The sequence below is a fragment of the Sinohyriopsis cumingii genome, chromosome 19 (assembly GCF_028554795.1).
Source record: "Sinohyriopsis cumingii isolate HCF-2022 chromosome 19, ASM2855479v2, whole genome shotgun sequence".
NCBI lineage: Eukaryota > Metazoa > Mollusca > Bivalvia > Unionida > Unionidae > Sinohyriopsis > Sinohyriopsis cumingii.
The window spans coordinates 50740533-50763683 of record NC_142979.1 but is presented as its reverse complement, the minus strand read 5'-3'; the positions used below and the strand labels follow the sequence as shown (position 1 = coordinate 50763683).

At 35.1% G+C, this 23151-nt stretch overlaps 1 protein-coding gene across 1 annotated transcript in view; it reads right to left on the bottom strand.

The window, feature by feature from the left end:
* Positions 1 to 934: 934 nt before the first annotated feature.
* Positions 935 to 23151, bottom strand: part of LOC149775693 (phosphatidylinositol transfer protein alpha isoform-like) — a 42796-nt gene continuing 20579 nt past the window's right edge. The window contains exons 6-10 of the mRNA XM_089944285.1: positions 21731 to 21811; positions 17000 to 17080; positions 15313 to 15408; positions 11061 to 11183; positions 935 to 5998 (exon numbers count right to left, since the gene is read on the bottom strand). Of these exons, the coding sequence (XP_089800411.1) occupies positions 5954 to 5998; positions 11061 to 11183; positions 15313 to 15408; positions 17000 to 17080; positions 21731 to 21811 (426 nt within the window). The 3' untranslated portion in view covers positions 935 to 5953. The remainder of the gene's footprint in view (positions 5999 to 11060; positions 11184 to 15312; positions 15409 to 16999; positions 17081 to 21730; positions 21812 to 23151) is intronic.

Below are 23151 nucleotides of genomic sequence, written 5' to 3'. Positions count from 1 at the left end.
TTACCTTGTGATAATTCGGTCATTTTAAGAAATCCCAACAAGGTGTTTAAATGCCAAAATAATATGGCACTAAAGTCTCTCTCTCTCTGTTAATTAAAGTCATTCAATTATAGTAATGAAGGAAGTGATTATGCCCGTCTGTGTATGATGATTTTTTAAAAACAAAAATGTGAGTACCGTCGGTACATGAAATGTACGGTATATTAATTTTTAACAAACTTTGTTATAAAGTTGCTGACTGAATTCTTAGTGTATCACCAGCATTTCCTATGCACTCTGTATCTGATTTGGAGAGTTTTGCAATAGGGTAAGGTGGACATTAAAGTTGTGAAAATGTCACACTGGTACTCAAGGTCTGATAAACACATTTGTGTGTGTGTGATTTGGACTTTTAATGTAGCTCAAACAAATTTTCAGTTATATTGCTAATATGTCTGCACTGTTCCAGTTTATAGTGATGTCAAGCACGGGGGCATTATGCCACAACATGTAGCATCATGTCCCACCCAGTCCCATTATACTGAAAAAGGCAAACCAGTCCACACACTAACCTATTTATGTTGAGTACCAAGCGAGGAAGCTGCTAGTCATATTTTTGTAAGTCTTTGGTATGACTCGGCTGGGAATTGAATCCATGACCTCCTACATCCAAGGTGGACACTCTAACCACTTAGACCACCTAAACGGTGATAAATAAACTAGTACAGTTGTTGTTTTTGGGGTTTAATGCCATTTTCAACACATGACAGGCTATACATAGCAGCCAGTATATTTCGTGGAGGAAGAAACTGGAAAAATCTCAGGAAGGACCAAAGACCCACAGGAAGCTACTGGCAAGCTTTCTCAAAAACCCACACTGGCATTTCTTCAGTATAGATCAAGTTTTAACAGATGTCGCTAAAGGGTTCAAAAAGTTAAAAAATAAACACAGAAGTAATGATGTTATCTTTAATTCACAAAGTCTTTCAATGTATTGTTTACATATTGGTCCATTTAGGTCCAATATGAAAAACTTAAAAATGAGAATACATGATGCATCTCTATCCACGTACATAAGTTCATGTACACCTTTTCAAATAAAACACATGAAACAACTGGTAGCATTACTGAACGATGATGTCATGCACAATAGGTTTTAACACCATTAGACTTTTAAATCATTTGCTCACCTGAAACAAGGAAATAACTTAAAAGAAATAAAAAGTCTTCTTTTACATCAAAGGATATACAAAACATAACATCTTATTCCGTCACAGAAAAACACTCTTTTCAGACTGCCTATGAACTAACAACTTCAGATTTCTTGATAGAATTATGAATTTGAAAATGAGTATACAAATTTATAATTGGCACAAGCAAAGAAACAACCAGCAAAAGCTTTACATTGTACTTATTTATCAATTTCATTAATGAGAAAACAAACAATTATTTCTATACCTTTCAATGTTGTGAAAAGATTCACAAAAGGTGGTTATGCTCTGAGTTTTCTGATGATACAGATGAATAAGACATTTCCCTATGTTTATATTGACCCAGCAGCAAACAGACTGGACCCAGATATGGCCTGGAAATCATAAAAACTTGTGGACCCAGTGTCACGAACCAGTCTGAAGATGGCAATTAAAGCTTTGTTTAAATTTCAAATGCACTGATGATCTTCAATAATGTTTCTCTAAGGTCTGAAACCTGAAAATTAAGCAGTTACCAAACGTACCTCTACAAACAGGCCAAATTAAAAGATCAAAACTTGTGTTTTGCCAGTATTAACTCATCTGTGTACTGGAGGAATCAACCATGCACTCAGTTAAAGCTGTCTTTTACATGGGTCAACACATTACTGGTAATAACACATGTTCTGTTTCAACTGGATACACAAATAGCATTGAGTCTTATAAACTTGTAATGTGAAATTGTAATGCCATATTTGGAATCCTTTGGTGGTTATATGAATACCCACCTAATCTTTTCTAATTTGGTTAATTAGTTTTTAACTATTCAAAACTGGTTGCTGTATGTCAAAAACTGAGATTAACAACGCGGTGAAACATATCCATCTATACCGACAAAGAGGTCAACATGTAATGCATAGTATAGTGGGGGTGGGTTGGTGTTGTAATGGCACTTTTTTTCACAAACACACTATTGGATACATCATGTAGAGGAAATGGGAACTAAATGCTTTACCCAAGATTGCACAGAGGTAAAACAAGAATTGGAAGTTATCAGTAAAAATATAACACAGGTCAAAATTTTCATTCTTCCAAGGTCTAAGTAAATATAACTGCTTCAAGTTATTATATATAAAAAACCAAAGCAAAATGGTATTCATGTTTTTAACCAGTCTAAACCAACATATAAGGAAATTCTTTAAAAAAGGCAGGGAAACAATATATATAGATCTTTAGGTCAAAGAGTGCATTCCTGATTCTAATAGATGGTATGGGAAAATAAATGAATAACAGGGAGAGAAAAAATATTGACAATGATTTTCAACAAAATAATAAAAACTTCTGCATAAAATTTATAAGCAGGAGTAGTAATAACTTACTGAATAATTTACAGAAAAAGCACTCATGGCTGAGACAACAAATGGCCCAAAAATCTTCAACAACCTGTCTCCACGGATACCAATGTAACAATTTATTTTGACTGATTTCTTTTCCTTTGTTTTAAAAGCTCTTCCTAAATAAGAGAATTTGGTACATCGTTATAGTTATGGAATATAAAATATGTTAGAAATTATTCTTGATTGCTGAATAGTAAGACTAAATTTGTTACAAAGTACTGACTTAAATCTATCAAAGGGAATTATGAATTTTTATGATTTATAACTTTAGACTGGACTGTCCCATGATGTGTTCTATCAAAACAACAACAAAATCACCTTGAAAAGATGTGGGCAGTTTGTATGTTTAACCAATGGCAAACTGGCCCTGATTATACACATGCAGGCATGTTACACAGTGTCACAGAGATGTTACAGGATAAAGATGTGGTATAATTCCCATGTGTATGCAATTCTCCTTATCGTAAATGCAAAATCTTTATGGGGTACCGATTTTGTGGTTGATATGAACCACAAATTTAAAGACTGAATGAATAATTATCATTCCATATTCACTTAATATAATCTTAAAGCTTAATCCCATAATCCGATTCTGTGGTGATTTTTTGTTTATCTTTTTATACATGTTACTGCACTGATATTATTAAAGATGCTTGTTTGTTAATGGGCTAAAAAAAGATTCACACTTCTGGTAGCTGTAAAATAAAAGGTATGGACTAGAGAGCATTTCTATATACATATAGGTAATGAAAACCACATACTGATAATGGATGGACAATTGATCAAGCATAACTATTGGCACAATTTCTTCACTAATTTGCAATTACACTGACTGTGAATTCCCTATTTTACATGGGTCATTTTTAGCAGATTTCATTTTAGCCACAAATTTCAAAACCCAAAGAACAATTATCCCTTTAACGTCTTTTGTTTGTTTGGTTGATTTTAATACTCCACTGGTTATGAAACGACAAAGATTTAGGAGCTGGATGCATTTCTAAGGTCACACCGAGTCAGCCAATCAGGGCTGATCCGGACAAGTATTAAACCCATGATTCTTGGATTATGGGTTCCCAGTCCATGAATTTAACTACAAATAAAAATTAAATTTTTCAAAGAATAAAGAATGGGTTCCCACATTTTTAAAACAAAAAGTATTAGGTTTCTCTGTTCAAAAATCATTTTTTTTCATGGGTCATCTAAGCAAATCAACAAAACATAGTTATAGGAAAACCACTTCCATTTTAAGCCTCTCCTTTGATGTCCAAGTGTCACCCTAAATTAGATATTAGTTGTAACAAGTACAGATGTACTGAAATTTATATAACTATGCATGTACCTCCTTTAAACTGTCCATATCAATATCTTACTTCATTACTTGTTATTACTCTCCATTCAGTGTGGGATGGATAAATAATAATAGTTTTGCTTTCTTCTCAGCATCATAAATGCAAATAAATAAGAATCAGTCTACAGCAAGAGAGCAATATAAGCAATTAGGGATGTCACATTTAACAAACTTGCAAACATGTATATGGCTAATTGTACACAAAATGATCAAGTATAAAAGCCGGTATACCTAGCAAAAAGAGCACTAAATGTTGCACTCAGTCTGTCATACTTGTCTGATATCTGATTCAATAAATATGAATACTTGCAACAAAAAGTTCTGAGAAAGAGTGACAGAGATAATACAATGAAACTATATAATATTTATCTGCAAGTTTTTTTTAAAAAATTCCTCATAAAAGAAATTCAGCTGACATTAGCTGGCAAATTCAGAATGTCATACTCTTGTCACACCATAAGTCTTGCCTTCTAAACAAAGCTCAATGCTTTACAGACTTTTAACTCTAATCCTGGATATCCCTTAAAGCCTCCATGCTGGACATCATGTAAACAACATACTCTAAAAATAGTAACAGCACTCCTAAAATTGGAACAGTACTCCAAAAATAGCAACAGCACTGTCATAGTGAAAGAAACTGATTTAAACTGGGGGTCATCTCAAGAAGGGTGCAATAAACCAAAATAACTGACAAGGCCGAACAGGAATGGAAATGTTTTAAAACTCAAACTTTTTAGCTCATTATCAATTTGTGTTCACAGATAAAAGCAAGCGCTCATATAGTAACTTTTCATGAAAAGTTTATCACTTTATAATATGGTCAGAAACTTTCCAACGTTACAAGTACTCTAGAAAGTATTTTCTTGAGTGCTAATTTATGCAGTACACTATTCCTCCTTTTTATTTTGATACGGCTTACTTAATGTTTGGTTTTGCTGTTAATGGTTGCAAAGTTATGAGATAATCACTTGGACATCAACTAACTGAAGAGTTACACAAGTTCCAAAAATTCTGGTTATTCAAGTCGACAAATCCAACTCACGATCAGATAAAATGTACGAGGTTAAACAAATTTTTCTGGCAACATCCATCTAAAGTTGCAGCTGATTATGACTGGACTAAATTTAGCAGACCCCCCCCCCCCCGCTCTTCCTGGTGGAGAAACAGGTTCTTAATCCTGATGTTTTTTTTGTTTTTCTGGTTGTGTGGGAACTCTGAATGAAAACTAACACCCAGGAAAATAAATGAATTCACAGCATTTTACCGATAAAACATTAGATACAAATATAGCTGTTATGAAAAATGAATTTTCACCTGCACATCCTGAGAATTAGAATGCACTATAAATATACACAAAATCAATAAATTCTGTTTTTAAATCATATACCATTTTATAAGTTATGTAGACCAAGGGCCAGAACTTAAAATCCATTAACTTGTTTAAAACCTATGATTTTTTGATACAAGTTTTACTTAAAAATTGCCAAAATATGCCTATAGGAAAAATATGCATAATAATCAATTTAATGGAATAATGCAGTCACAAAAAATGAACCAATAATTCAATTTCTCTTGCCTTAAATTCGGTCTGGGTTGGGTTGGGTCAAAGAAAAGGAAAAATTACTGCTGCAGAAGAATTCCCATTTAAATAGCCACAAACTATGGCTATAATTGTTTATTTTAACCTTGTTTATTTTATTTATAAATTTTATTTATAAACAATGGTTTTGAAGAAAACAGCATTATTCTTAATTCAAAAATTCAACTTTGTTTATTATCAAATAACAAATCTACTCCTGATTCAACTTTCTTTAAACTATAATTTATCACCGAGCTCTAAATGTTGGGTTTTTAAAGAAATAAGATATACATTGGCTATGGAATTCATAAACATTGCAAAAGAAAAATTTAAGATTCAGTGAATGTATTCTATCTTGGCTGTCATGATTTAAAAAGCCCTTCATCTACACAACAAAACTAATAGTGCAACAGACTGAAGGATTCTCTTGCTATATGTCAAATAGTGGACAACGTCAACACTAATCTTCCGCTTTTAGACCTCTGGCTTCACCCTTACATCTTTGCTGTGAAAAGAAAGAAGTTAGTAACCGTAATGAAAACATTGTCAATGTGCGCATTATTTTTTTTATTGTAGATTAAAAAAGGTAACTTTATGATATCATTATTGGTTAGGTTTTCCTGAATAAAGGCATATACACAATATAGGTATTCGTACCTGTCAATCAAATATGTACACTAAAAATTTAACTTTTGTTACCTGAGATGCAACTGTTGGCTGCATCATTTTCATCATTAAACCACACATTACTGTCAATTTCACCGCAAATAAAAAGATCATTTTGTAACTTTCTTTAAAGAATTTTGGTACTAAGCTACAATCAAACTGGCATTGTAATAAGATACAAGCAAACTGATATTGTAATAAGATACAAGTAAACTGGTATTGTAATATGATACAAGCTAACTGGTACTGTAAAAAGATACAAGCAAACTGGTATTGTAATAAGATACAAGCAAACTGGTATTGTAATAAGATACAAGCAAACTGGTATTGTAATAAGATACAAGCAAACTGATTAAACGTATCATATGCTGTGAGATGCCACATAAGAGATATCTTGAAGTTCCCATCAAACTTTTCTTTTTCATTTTCTATTGTAAGTTGTCTCCAGAAAAAAGTTAATTTCAATGTCTTTCTGTAAATGAAGTTATTTCTTTATAAATTAAAAAAAGAGTATATGCCTATCCTCAATGGAGAAACTGAAATTTCTGTATAGTAACCATTTTTCTTCATTCAGTATAGTGACCTTGACCTTAGACATTTTGATCCTAAAATCAAAAGGCTTCATCCTCCTTGTTAGTGTAAACCATCTACAATGTTTTCAGTGACCATGACATGTGACCTCAAATTCAATAGGTTTCTTCCTTATCTCAACTGCAAGCCATCCACAAAGTCTGGTCCAGGTATGTCATGAATAACTGTTACTGTATGGAGCAAGTTTTTTTTCCCCCCTTCAGACCAAGACCTTTGACCCCCAATCAATAAGCTTCTTCCTAACCTCAAAAACTCAAGTTACTGTGCAGTTACCATTTTTCATTCTTTTAGGCAGTGACCTTGACATTTGACCTTTAGGCCTTGAAGTATAATTCTTTTTGATCCCGAGTGCAAGTCATCCACATTTTTTAACTGTTGATGGTGGAAAACTACAGGTATAGTTGCAGAAACCATTTCTCTTCTTTGAGCAAAGAGTGACAATAAAATCTATTTGTGGAGAGGTGTAACATAGACCACTTGGATCTTCTTAAAAGTGGAGTCAGCCATATCTGACTTTCTATTTCATACTGAAGAAACCATCTGGGTCCAATGATAGAACCTCCAATATGGCATGTGACACCTATTAGTGATGATGCAGAAGTATAGAAAGTCTTGTTCATGAAGATAGAGGAAGGGAAAGTGTGATGAACTTTGACCTTAAAGATAGGGCCGCCTGTCAGACAACCTGTAAAAATGCCCTATTTCACTGCAGCTACAAGCCCCACCAGAATGAGCTGAATCCTTTGGAACGAAAGGTAAAAACATGAGAATGTGGACTCAGATCTCTATCTCACAACATCGATAATATCAGCGTATAGTTCTGGTCAAAGGTAATACTTGTGGCAACTGCTCTAGCCTTGTGAGTCGAAATGCAGAGCAAATTCATCTGAGGTTGAATTATTTGCCAATATGCAACGCCAAATAATCCACTTAAAATGGTCGGAGTAGTTATATCATCTTGACCCTGTTTGAGGGGTAAAAAGAAACATGATCTCCCTCAGCACAACAGTTCTGCCTTTTGAAGGCATCACTTCAAGGCTCATACTGGATCTTGTAGGTGGCCAGATTGGAAGTGTCCAGAGTAGACAATGATTTCATTACAAAGATCTGGTTTCTGATGGAAAGAAGTCTGTTCTTGGTAACGAAAGGGAACCATTGTAATTGAAACTGACCCATCTTGTCGGAACTGCATTTAATTCAGGTCCCCTGATATGGCAGGTATCTTGCTGATTCTGCCTGCCATCATTAATGTGACAAGGAAGCAGGTCTTGTATGAAAAGTGAGCCAAAGATGTCTCCGACAGTAGTACAAATAGTGTTTTGTTCAACCAGGTTGGTACCCATGATAGGTTCCATTTTGGGCATAGGACCAATGTTTTTGGCTGTATATTATCAGAGCTGGAGAGGAGGTTGGATAAGTCTTTGTTTTGTCTGATATCCTCTCCTTCATGATGACGAAAGGTGTCAGCGATCATGAAGTGGTAACTTTTGATTGTGCTTGGTGCTAATTTTTCACATCAATAAGCAAGAGGAGAAGTTAGCTATTTCAGACATTTTCCATTTGCCTTCATTAGCTTTCAGAGTGGCAGCCCTTTTTTCCATGACTGGTTGTAAAATCTGTTTATTTCTGAGGGCCTGTTTAATTTCATCCAGACATGCAGTTTCTGTAGCTCTGGGTTGTGGTGAAACAACTGCCATCATGGTTCTTTTATTAGATGGTGGAAATTTGCCATTTTTCAGGGAATTTCCAGTACAAGAGGAGGTCGTTGATCTACTTCTCCCATCAGACTGTTGATGCTGGGCTCTTGCAATTGATGATGTCAACAGTTCAAAATGTTGTGATTCTGCCAAACTGAGGAAGTAATTTGAAGCTGGATTCTTCCTTTTTTCAGGATAAAATCATCAGATGCTGGAGCTCTGGTCCAGATGATTGACAAGATAGGAGGGCAAAACTCCAGACTTAAAATGGCAGAAAACTTCTTCAATAGAAGCCCCGAAGGCTGAGATTCCCTGCAACATAAAGAGATCAAGAAGTGAAGAAGCCTGTGAGCAAGCATCATTGATTCTGGTTTCATGAGGTGAGGCTAATGTCTCTTCAGTTGCCTGAGAAGAAGCTGATAAAGAGTGTTGTCTGCCAATGACAAAAATCGTTGAGTACCCTGAAGTAGAAACAGTGATTTCCAAACAAGTAGAGTCCCTTCTATTGACTATTGAAAGAAATGAGAGGTGGCATTTGGCAGAGGTTAAGGTACTAATCATGGCATCGTAAATGGAGAATGCAGTGAGGCCATATGTATGTTAGACTGGTCTTCATAACTGCCTGTATACACCTGGCTTGACAGACTTGACAACATATTGATTTCCAGGAACTTACTGTGTTGAGGTTTTTATCCATGACGATCCCTTGTAGTAGGCCATCAGTCCAGTCAAGATGGAAATGGGCCACATTTGAAGGGAGGATGTCATCCAAGTCATATTGCTGGAATGGATTATGAGATGTTTGATCCGTGTAACCAGTCGGTGTATTGGTGGAGCAAAAAGATGTTATGTTTGTTTGCTTGTTGTTTATGATTAAGAAATGAAGAGGCAATGACTAAAGGTATAGCCAGCCATGAGGATTCAGGAGGTGGTGACATAGGTATTGGGATGTCTCTGTGTAGATTTCCTGCATTTTGTAGCTGAAGAGTCCTTCGATGCTTGGTCTCCCTTACCCACCAAAGTGTGTGTGTGTGTGTGATTTGGATTTTTAACCTAGCTTTAACAATTTTTCAGTCATATCACTACGATGTCTGCAGTGTGGCAGTTTACAGTGATGTTTAGCACTGGGGCATCATGCCGCAGACATGTAGCATGATGTCCCACCCGGGTCACATTATCCTGACACCAGGCCGACCAGTCCTAACACTAACCTCTTAATGCTGAGTGCCAAGCGAGGCAGCTGTTAGTACCATTTTTGTAAGTCTTTGGTATGACTCAGCCGGGGATCGAAACCCACGACCTCCCACATCCAAGGTGTACGCTCTAACCACTAGGCCACCAGAACAGTCTACCCACCAAAAAATTACACACACTAAGGCCATGTTGTCATGAAGGCTGATACTGTCTTTGTCCTTAGTCATGCACTTCTGCACTTTGCCCTGTAAGACAAATAGAGCAGAACAAATCAACATGTTTGTTATTACTGAACAGAAAGTAGGTGCAAAGCTATGCCTTATAGTGTAACCTGGACGATAGCAGACGAATTGCCAAAATAATTCATCACACTACCTGTACAGTTAAATGCAATGAAGCATGACATCCAGACACAACATGTATTAGCAGAGAAAACTCACTTGTATGTAGCAAGTCACAAAGGCTCAGATGACAACTTGGTTGAAGTTTATGATGCCATTCTGCATCATTATATAATAATATAATATATTAAGAGTTTTCCATAGAAAACTCTTAATATATTATAATTTAATGTAAGCATAATTCCACATTCTGTATGCATAATTCCACAATTCTGCTGCAGTTTTCTATAGGTCTCAGGGACCTGCACCGTAACAAAATAAAACTAGTCTGAAGGTAGTTAAGTTGTGTGGGCTACCCATGCAAGCACCTAAGTACAATTAAGTGTATGGCTAAAGTTGTAAAGGCAGAACTCTATCGAGACAGAAAGAAAGACATGTTGGAAATAAAGTAGTATACTTTTCTTGTGAAATAAAAACTCATCCTTGTATCAACATTGATTCTAGCTTCTGCAAGGTCTCTCATGTTGAGAGTGTGCTCGGCATGAGCGGAAGTAGTAACTGAGATATTCATGGGTTTTGACGCCAATCCCTATACCAAGGGGAGATAAATGGCTGACCATCATCAAGGTGGGCAGATAACCAAGCTTTTTTTTTTATTATAGCTTAAACGTTTTATCTTTGTGTGGTAGGAGTAGTACTCCTAACGTATTATGATTGGGTAACGTATTTGAAGAAGAAACAATGGTAAGTAACACATTTTCTAATGATGATATACAGGTACAACCATGTTTCATTCCTTGATTTCAATCAACTTTAAAGTTACACAGTGGAAACAGAAGTATGACAGATGCAGGGACAGATGGAGATGTGGACACCATGTCTCCAACTTTTCTTTCCAAAGGCAGGGGACAATAAATGCATGAAGATTTAAAAGGTTTATTACACATGTTGACCTGATTCTTTAATCAATAAAAAATAAACAGGTATAATTACCCATTTTAAATGTAATTCTGTAAAGATTAACAGCTCAGCAAAAAATCATGTTATATCAAAATTTTTAACGTAAATATTAGCTTACCTCATCTAATTCCTTTTTAGTTTTTTCTTCCAATTCTCGAATATTGTCCATTGTCATGCCATACCATTTGTCAGTCCAGCAGAATACTTGCCGATGAAACAAGGTAAACAATCTCTGTTCTTGCTGCAATAAAAAATAATCTTTGGAATCCAATAGACCCCTATCCATGCCCTAATCCAGACCCCAATTCATATCTGATGCAAGCTTTTTCACTAAGCCCATCCTACATATAAATAGACCTTCAAACAGCCCTGCAACATTCATAGTGGGACTAAAAACCTAAGGTGCATGTAGAGGGAAAAAGAGATCAATAACATCACTTGTGAAAACTGCCATGTAACAAGTGCTGAAAATGTTAAGCATCAAATATTTTTTGTTTACAGATTAAAGTCTTCTAAGAGCCAAATTGTGGCACAATGGATCTAATATTTTTGTTTTAGTACTTTCTACTACAAGTTACACCCACAGCTGCCAACCTTCCAGGCTCGCAATTAGTTAGTCAAAATAGGGATACAAATTAGTGAATTTGGACATGAATTAGTGACAAATACCATGACAATAACTCCATCCACCCTGACCGTCAATACTACACTGTATCAAGATGGCAATATAAAACTAAACCACTACATTTATGCAGAAATATATTTGCATTTCTATTTATTATGGTATTCATAAACTTCACTTGTTATTGTGGTTATTTATCAAGACATGATACTGTGGCAGACTTTAACTTCCTCAATTGCTTGATTGTAAATTTGTTTTCTAAACAGTTCAGACTTCTTGCCTGCTGGTGAATAAAATTGCTGACAAATTTTCTCCAGCTAAGGAGGCCCTGAAGTCTGTCTTATTTTTCCTCACTAGAGAAAATACTCTTTCGCTGTCACTGTTGCTGTGAGGAATGCACAGGAGTTGCAGCACGTTTGGTTCTTCCACAGGAAAATTTGGAAGTGATCTTTGAGTCCGGAACATTTGTCGGAACAAATGTTCAGCATTGGTCTTCAGCTGATAAAGGTAGATAGTGTTCAACAAGAAAACTCACAAATAATGCTTCAGCACTGGTAGCATGCAGGTCTTCCACCGATGGCTTAAAATAGTCCAGAGCTGAAATCTTCACATCATCTCTGCCACCATGCCAATACTAAAATTTGTGCCACACTGTGTACAAAGAGCATGATGTATATACATTTTTAATGGCAGTATGCACGGCCAATTTTTGATATATTCCAAATTAAACTTCACTTTTTAAGCAATACATTTCTTTTTCCTTGGCGGTGAAGCCATTTACAAGAGCTTACATGTGATGGCGAACGGTAACCCAAATAAGTGTTGGTGACACATGTACGGAGCAAAATTCTGGTTAGGCCCCAGTTTCTCTCAAAAGCATTTGCAACACTACTCTTATACATATAGATTAAAATAATCCGTGAATCGCTAAAAATAATCATGAAATTCACACCAAAATTGTGAGGGTTGGCAGCTATGAATACCCTATGAAAAAGTTATCTTTCTTAAAAGGTCCACTGCCTTTTTGTGAGCCAAGTTCTGGCACAAAACAAAGCAGGTGAATAAAGCCAGGAACAGTTAGGAAAAGCAACATGACGCTGCAGTAATTACAATACTGAAAACAATATTGAAATCTTACATTTTGGTTTCTTATTATCAAACAAACAATATTTTTAAAAATTCAGCAGTTATTTCCTGATGGTAGATAAAAACTACTTTTCACTCTAAAGAATGCACTTTCAAGGTTGTTTGCTTAGGTTTGATAATACCATACATAGTAATACAAAAGTAGGTTCTTTAGTGCCAAGGTAACTGGAGTAAAGTGCCTTGCCCAAGGACACACCATGGCAGCTGCAACCTTTTGGTTGCAAGTTGGGCATTCTAATCACTGAGCTCCTTTCTAGAAAATCTGAGGAAATACTGACCTGATAATGAATTTACTGACATCTATTAATACATGCGTAAAATATAATTCAAATCTTTTAGCAATGGTGCATCATTAAGGGCGCCATATGATACGATTTGGTAAACAGAACCAAACATAGTGGAACTATGCACAAACAAAACAATGCATATTCAACAGTTCTGGGCTAAATTTCTACAAAATGATAATGTATAATTCTGAAATAAACTGATGTCAGAGTTCAATAAAATGAAGCTGCACACAAAATCACATGAAATCTATTGATATCTGGTAGTGCTCTAGTGCACTAATCCAAAGTTTGAAAAAAATGGGTCATCATTTCTCTAGTTAATCATATCCTTAACCTCATGGGAAGTAGGCAGCTAAATTGAAAATGTATCAGTTCTAATCAATACAAAGCAGCAGGAACAAAATTTAGTAGGATGCGAAATCACTCTCCAAATAATTTGTAAATAAGGATGAAGAAAGCTGGAAATCAAACTCATCCGACATCTAGTGCATATTAAGCCAAATGCCAGTTTCCTTGATAAATTTATATACTGCTAAAACCCTAGTTTAGAAAAAAGGGTAACAAGTGGCCATAACTCTCTGAGGGTCTATTTAGATAATGCACCATACCTAATTTAGCTGACAGCCAAAAACCCTTGGTAAAGTTACAAGGTGGAAACTAAAATACATCGAGCAGGCAATTAGGTGTTGTAACCCGTCTTAATATTGTTCTGGAATCAACTTACTCAAGGTTTCATCAATATAAAAAACCAAGCCAAATCGGGTTGAAAACCTAGAAAAAGGTATGCTTGGGAAACCATAAATTGGAGAAGAGAAAATCAGAGGCAGCAATTCATGTCAATTATAACACAGAACAATGCAAGTCAAACTCATTTTAACATCTCATCAAAATAGACTATATTTTGTTGAATCCAATGATTCTTGGTAAAATTATGTTGCCAAAAATAAAGTTAGGAAGCTGGACTGTTAAGGCATACAACTCCTCCAAATTACAACAAATCATACTGCTCAAGGTCCCCTCAACACAAAGCTGCATGCTAAAATTGGCTGAAATACAACTACTCCCAGTAAAATGATCTTGTGGAAACCAAATGCTGTTGGCTGGAAACTTGTATGAATTGCTTACTGTATCAAAATTATTTTGTGCTGGACCAATTTTTGTGGTTTTCATTGATGACCCAAGTCACAAATGCAGCAACCCAAAATTAGCCAGGTTTCATATTTTTTTTATCCTTTCAAATATACACATTGCCACTTTTCAATGTATTTCATCCTGATAAATGTGTGTAAATGAATACAGTAAAACCTGTGTTGAAAGACCACTGCTTTGAGACCAAATTCATAATGCACAGGTTACTGAATATACAGTGTTATGACCTGTCATGGGAGACCATCTGTCATTAGAGCACAATTTTGGTAGAATGGGTGGTCCTCCAGGAAGGTTCTACAGTAGTAACAAAATTGCTAAACATCTGTTTTGCAGAATGCAGTGTGTCATCTGTGCACAACCTTATCGTGACAATGTTTGCTGCTGATGTTCATGGACCAGCAATAACCTAGCAAATGAGGGTACAAACTTCAGTCATAACATAACTATACAAAACTTAACAACTGAATGCAATATTTTACGCAGAAATTATACAAAACTGCCACTTTGAATGTAATTAAAAAAAGGATTTAGAGTTGAAAAAAAATCAGGATTTGCATGGGAAAAAACAGGATCAGTGTTTGCAACGATATATTTATAAAATTTTGCATAGGAATTGACATCTCTGATGTCATATGCTATTTACTTAACACGAAAAACTTGTGCTAAAGCCATACCGTGAAAATTGTTTTTCCATTTTCATCTTTCGTGCTGATATTTAGTGTCAATTAACACACTTTTCATGCTGATATTTAGTGTCAATTAACACACTTTTCATGCAGATATTTAGTGTCAATTAACAGAAGATCAGCATAAAAGATGAAAATGGAAAAATGATAGATTTTCATGTTACGACTCGTGTATTCTTTGCGAATTTTCTGCCTCACTTTTGCTCCTTGAAGGAGTCACAGCCATTGTGAATCAAGTTTTTTTTTTGCATTTAGAAAAATCAATTTTGGGTTTAAAAATTGGGTAACTGGAATTTTCAGAGGTTTTAAAAAATATTTTTGAGGCTCCCAAGTAAACCAGGATAAGTGGCAAGTCTGAATATATTACTTTAAAACCTTAAAAATGTTGATGACAATATGCAATCAATAATGTTGCTATAAGCAATACCTGTGTCTTAGCAAAAGCATTTGATACTTTTAGTAACTGATTGATTTACTCACAGTTTGAATAAATTTTTCCACTTTATTTTGGAGTAAAAGCCACTTGAATTTACAGGAGACTAACTTGTATGCGCACATCACTGGCTTTACTTTGTCCTGGAATAAAATTATGTAACATTATTAAACCACAACTTAAGTTATTTATATAAAGATGGCAATACATGAACTGTTCTCTCCAGGCAAATAAGCTGCAACAAAACAACCACAGCTTCTGGTAAAGTACAGTGCTAGCCTCTGAAGACAATTAACTTCCACAACAAAAACAGTAACAAGTTTGAAGGGGGCCCTAGTGGCAGAGTGGCCTAAAGTGCTGACCATTATGATTCACTGCCATTTCACCTCCATTTGCGTGTGTTTCACCCTCAGGCTCGGCCATTGTGGGTACATGAGAAAGCTTGCCAGTAGCTTCTCGTGGATCAGTGGTTCTTTCTGGGTTTTCGGTTTGCCCGGGTTCTTCCTACACCATTTATACTGGCTGCCATGTATAGCTTATCTTGTGCTGAAAAATGGTGTTAAACCCTACAACAACAACAACCGAGTTTGAATGTGTGTTCAACAGCTTACTTGTTCTGAATTATTACAAGCTGTGTTGATAATAAAACAGGAGACTTCAAAATTTACAAAACTGCCTAGTTTGTGAAAATTGTCAGCTCTACAATGAATACACTGGTATGTAAAATGTCAGTTAACTATGTCATTAAACTGCATTTTGGTTTTCTCCAGAGTAAGTCTCTCTACTGTGTGAATGCACAAAAAAAAAGCCATACAGCTCTTGATTAAACATTTTAGTTCTGTGTGTTGAAAGTTACAAAGTGCTATTAGTTATAGTAAAATATGTACAACAATAAATGTTATACATATCAAAAAAAGAAAATAATTGTGGCCTGAAACATGTTCCCCATGTATTTTATTTGAGGTTGTGCCTACAATTTCATTCTTTAATCATCATGTAAGACTCACAATCAGAAAACTAAATGAAACCATATTTAAATAACAATTTAGATCATAATAAATGCTTTTCTTATTCTGAAAGAATATAGTTTTTTGTGACAGTTGTGAATGATGTAGACTACCTGACAATTACTAAACTGAACTGAACCACTACACTTTCCACCACTAAACCATCTAATTCACTAAATTGAATCACTAGTATGTGTAAAACAACACCTTACCAAACTGAACTGCTATTATGTCTTACCTTCAAATATTTTTGAGAATAATTCTAATCAGCTGGGAAAGCTGTTGTGAATTAACGTTCTTCACACATTTTTCATAATTTTTTACCACCATCCAAGATCCAATCATAGCAAGACAATGATGCACATCATCAAACCATCAAAGATCATTAAGTTGAAATATGAGATGGTTTAGTATCAAAACAACAGTGTTCATCTACAAATCTGCCATACCTGAAAATCTCAAATTTGTTAAAACTGCAATAAATTTATACTGCATCATTTATATATATATGTAATGTGATTTTCTGTGATTTTTATTTTATCATGGAGGAAAAAAACTACAAAATGAACAACAAACTTGGCCTAAGTCTTCTTAAGTTTAAGTAACATGCTAAATTTTGGTTCCAATCCATAAGTCCTTCACAATGTAATGTACAGACATGAGCAACAAAACATGTCCTCTCCAAAGAATACAATGATGGCATAAACACTAGAACAAACATACTTACCTGCCAGTCATTGGAATTGAGTGGCCCTCTACCTGTTTTGGTTGATTTGTACAGCTTGGGATCCCATTCTTCCTTATAGTCCTGAAAAGATCAACATTCTGGATTTCAACCAACAGTATGCACAACATAATTAATCACTCCATTTCAATCCAGTCACACTCTAATCCTAGATCTGCAAAATATGCTAACATTGCAGTCATTCTATATTATTTGTGATTAATTTTATGTTTGGTTTGGTATTCTCCATGCATAGGTATAAGGCAGCCACAGTTTATTTACACTGTGTTATCATGGAACTGGATGCAATAACATACCATTGTTTAGATGCTCCAATCAAAAAGTATAAAGAGTGATTACTAACTGTACCCAGTAATCACCTGTGGAAAAAACTCCAATTAATGTTTTAACATACGTGAAGTTTTTCATAGATTTTCAAGTTTAAATTGATCTGAATGTTATGAATTCAAATCAAACATTATAACATATACCCTGTTCTGATGAATAATTCAGACAACCCCCACCCCTATTCAACTATTGTGAAAGTCTGATGTCCTTTGTTAATGCAAATTCTTTTTATTAATGGTAATATGTCTGTCAATAATATAATCATCCCTTTACAGCATTTTAGGACAAAATGTCTTCTTTGAAAAGCGTGTGGCACATTACTGCCTACAGTAAACAAATACATGATTTCTAATTGTCCTCTGTCAACTGGTACCCAGTTGACTTTTCCTCAACTTTTGACAGCTGCAATGAGGGCACTAGTAGGGTGTGGTTAACTCTGACAAAAAGGTCTCATGGGTCTGGGTATGTAGCCTTGAACTAAACCCAGTCTACACAAGCAATTATTTTTTTATAAGTCTTACCATCACTGATATCTCATAAGTTAAAATCCCATAATCTATAGGTTTCATCCAGCAAAGTTTTTCATGGCTCTTACACTAAAGCAAAAGTTATTCTGTAAAATACATTTTAAAAAAAATATAAAGTAACAATGACCTCGAACTCAACCTTATGACTCTTTTACCTCCAATAAATAGTCCTCTTCCGGACCATATGTGCAAGCCCTCTACAAAGTTTGGTCGAGGTATGAGTGTTACAATAAAAGTAATTATGCAAAGAAAACATGATTGTTTGAGACATGGTACAGTCAAACAGACTTATCTCCACCCTGGTTATCTTGAGAACCCGTGTTTGTCAAATGTTTTGGCCAAGTCAAAGAAAAATTCCTTCTTTGAAGTTCTAATTTTTCTCTGCTTGTCTCTACCCCTGTTAAGTCAATAGCTGTATTATGTTAGGCATAAGCTTCAATCCAAAGTTTCATGTTGCAAACCAAAGTAATAATTTTCAGCAGTCTGAAAACATGAAGAAAAATATAGCAAATTTGTAATTTGTTACTTAATGTATTACACTTTGTCATCTGGTTCTATGGAAATGTCAAGATAAAACAAAACTTATCAAAAATTTATAAATGAAATGATACAGTGGGTTAATAGGTTGCTAAAATAACACTGGTTACTAACTGCATGAGTTAGCAATAAGCAGTGTGTACAAAACCATTAATAACCACGTGCATCAATGATACTATGTTGTACCATGGTCTAAAATTTACCAAATCTAAGAAAGTGAAAGGTTTCACAAAATATTCGCAAAATTAAAAAAAAATATTTATCACCTATTTAGGAATAAATATTAATCCAAGTAAAGCCAAAATCCCAGATGAGTAGTTTGAACTGAATACAAATTTGGCTTGGATTGATGAAAGGTGTCTCGCACAATACTGTAGCATGGAATGTAATCTTAAAAACTGGTGACACCTAGCGGTGGCAATGTTAGGTACAGTGGAACCCCGCTATAACGCAATAATTGGGGTCCACAAAATTGGATCGCGTTAATATCGGGGTCGCGTTAATGCAGGGTTTTAAAGTATTTTACTTTTTTCAGAGAACAACTCACTGTATTCATGCCTAACGTATATAATGAATAGGGTATCAACACCGTTTACTATCATGCTGTCGTGGCATTCAGTTCATCTATAATGCATGAAAAATGGCACACTGACTTACAATATTCAATATTTTTTCCCAGATCATTGTGTCTGAATTCAACGTTTAATATATAGTATGAACAGAGTATCAACACCGTTTACATGCCGTCTGATATCATACCGTCGAGACTTGAAATTAATCCATAAAATATGTCATTCCATTGTAAAAACTGCATACATATGTAAACTATTCAATAATTTTTCACACATCAATGTGTGTCTGGATTCAATGGGAAAAATTAACAGCAAAATTAGGTTAAGAAAGACGAAGCATGTGCATGGTTCATTATGTTCCTGGATCTATGAACGGTGTCAGTACAAATTTCATACTGCTAAAGTTTTCTCACATGCATTTCCATGTACATTTATCCTTTGATCCTTTGCAAATTTCCAATAATTAACGCTTGTACGCCTATTCGTTTGAATGACTATAACAAGAATAATTACCAATCAACACATGCTTTCAGCGTGCAGATAACTTTTACTTCAGATTTTGTGAATAAAGAAAGAAACGTATGAAAACTACTATACTAATCATTGCGCAAAGTGCAGAGAATGACTAGCTTTCCCATAACGGTAAAATATTTTTAAAAAAATAAATAAACAGGAAATTAATAACAAGTTCATAAACAAACACCATACCCATGTAAAACCCGAGAACTAAGTGCAGTAGGCCTGAAATGATTACAAATCACTTTTATATATAAAAAAATTTAAAGCTGAACGCATGTAAATTTCATACCTTTTAAATGTCCAGCTAATAAAGCAGACATTATTTACTAGTCAACTGATTGCGTCTAATAACACCACCAAGCCCAGCAAACATGTTGGCAGCTTTCGTTTTTTGATTAATCTTTTATCAACGACTGCATTGGCTGCTGCTTGTTTGTGTATGCAGTTAAAGAAGAAACACATGTCGGCTATTGTTTGAGGAATGATTGTATACAGAATTAATTGAAGACATTCACAAAGACGACTTACTGGCTTTACTCATGGATCAGTAACAAGCAACATTTCCAATAATGTTTATTTTGGCATAACACTTCAAGGACCTGGTGAAATTGTTAAATTTCAGAAGCCAAGCCACGATCGTATTATATTCAAATGCATACTCGAATTCTTCCCAAAATGATAATAAACGTTTTACTCACTATTTCTCGTACCCTAAAAAAAGTATTTTCCCAGGTACGAGAAAAATACACATACATTATTTAAAATTTCAGGAACCACACTACGATCGTATTCTATATAGTATTATACTCGAATTCATACACGATCTCTTCCCCAAAATGATAATAATTTGTTGCACAATAACGAGTTCATAAGTAAACCCAAATGGCCACGAGTTTCTTTTATAAAATAAAAAATAAAATTAAAGCTGAACGCATGTACAATTTCCTACCTTTTCAATTTCCAGCTATTAAAGCGGGCATTTTTTAACTGGTCAACTGATTTCGTCTAATAACACCGCCAAGCCCAGCAAACATGTTGGCAGCTTTTGTTTTTTGATGTTTATTAAATTGTGAGAATCTTTAATCAACCACCGCATTGTCTGATGCCTGGTTGTGAATGCAGTTAAAGAAGAAATAAATGTTGGCTACTGTTTGAGCAATGATTGTATACAGAATTAATTGAAGACAATCACAAGGACGACTTACTGACTTTACTCATGGACCAATAATAAATAGCATTTCTGAAAATGTTTATTTTGGCATAACACTTTAAGAACCTGGTGATATTGTTAAATTTCAGAAGCTATGCCATGATCATATTATATTAAAATTCATACATGAACTCTTCCTCAGAATGATAATAAACGTTTTACACACTATTTCTCGTACCTAAAAACACACTATTTCTCGTACCTAAAAACACACTATTTCTCGTACCTAAAATAAAAATTAAAAAATTTTCCGGTACAAGAAAAATACATGTGTATTTAAAATTTCAGGAACCATGCCACGATCATATAAAATTTGATTTCATACGCTTTCAATTTCCAGCTAATAGAGCGGACATTATTTAATGGTCAACTGATTTCATCTAATAACACCACCAAGCCCAGCAAACATGATGGCAGCTTTTTTTTTACTGGATCAGTAATAAGTAACATTTCCAATAATGTTTATTTTTGGCATAACACTTTAAGAACCTGGTGATATTGTTAAATTTCAGAAGCTACGCCACGATCGTATTATATTAAAATGTATATGCAAACTCTTCCCCCAAAATGATAATAAACGTTTTACACCCTATTTCAGGAACCACGCCACGATCATATTAAATTGGAATCCACACGCGATCTCCTCTCCATAAAGATACTAATTTATTTATACGCTATTTCATGTACTTTCAAAAAAAATATTTTTTCACATGCGAATATACAAAATTTTGGGAGCCATGCCACGACCGTGTTATATCCGAATTCGCTTTAAATCGGGGAGCGTTATAGCGGGGTTCCACTGTAATGGTACTGAGAAACATCCTTCATATACATGATATAGAGAGAAAAGATGACCTTTCATCTTTTAGTAGGACTGGATAAGGAAGTATCAGGCTTATATCCCTAATGTTAATGCAATCTGTGGAATATATTCAAACGAGAAATGAAATTGCTAACAGACAAGTTAAGGTCATAACATTATACATTGTGCTGTATGGTGGGTATATAAAAAGTTAACTACCTTAGCTGATATACGATCATTTGCTATATCTATATGTACTACTTTTCGTATCATCAAATCGTCAGGGCCAAGTCGATGCACCTGAAAGGAATGGAAAAGAACAGAATTGAGCCTTCTATATGCATAATGTTTCTTTACGAATTTTGTTATCAATCAATCAGAGAACTTATTCTGTATGATAAAAACATGTTCAATGCATGATCTGATATGAGGGACTTTAAACCATAACTGAATATATGCTTTCTACTCAAGACATCAATTCTTTCACTTAAGGTTGTAAACATTTCTTCCTTGTGATATGACTTTTTAATCTGAAATAGGTCGGAAATGTCTTCTCATTCAGCAGTAAATGTTATTAAGAACTGTTCCAGTACATGTACTTGCAACCCAGGGAAGGCGCATTTAATGTGGAGTAGTCACCATAGATGCAAATTAGAATTCTGTATTGTTTCCTTGCGAACTCTTTAAATAATCAGCGTACACTGGTATATCATTTTCAAAAGTGCCTTCCCTGGTTACAAAATATGTTTAAATGGTAACTCAGCTGGAAGCTGAACCCTTTTACCTATACTTCTAATAACTCCTGACATTAGTATCAACTTACACAGAACTAAGAAAATAACACATACAGTACCAGTTCAAAAGATGATGTCTTAGGAGGAGAAGTAGCAGCATTGCTGTTTCTATATAGATTCCTAACAAAAGTTGTATGTGAAATGGTACACAGACATCTAATACTTGGTAAATAAAGCCTTGGCTCTTATCAGAGCTTGCAGCTGCTTGGGTAGGGAGTCTCAATGCCCATGGTGTGAGACTGACTGATGTTGTTGTTGTTGTTGTGGGGTTTAACGCCATTTTTCAGCACACGATAGGCTATACATGGCGGCCAGTATTAATGGTGGAGGAAGAACCCGGGAAAACCCCGGAAAGAACCACCGACCCACAAGAAGTTACTGGCAAGCTTTCTCACATACCAACATTGGCCGAATCCAAGACTCGAACCCACACAGATAGAGGTGAGACAGCAGTGATCTGTAACGAAGAGCGCTTTAGACCACTCGGGGCCCCGCATGAGACTGACTGAAAGTGACCCAATGTCAAGAACTACATAAATGCAACCAGCCCTAGAATTAATTTCATTTAGTCTTTTCAAGCTGGGACTTGATCAGTGTGGACTTTCAACATGGGAATATTTCTGGCCCTAAATCCTTTCTCCTGTACACAGGTGGGTCACATTTTTTAGAACTGTTAATTGTAATGCAATCAATTTTTTGTCCCTTTGAAACTTTTTAGTTCTCCGTATTTGGGGGATAGGTAACACACTGTTCCTAGCTCACTGAATCCTATGTGCAACATTTTAATTGTTTGCCAGATTCTCAAAAATATTTATTTCGGGAGTCTCACAACATGGACCAGAAATG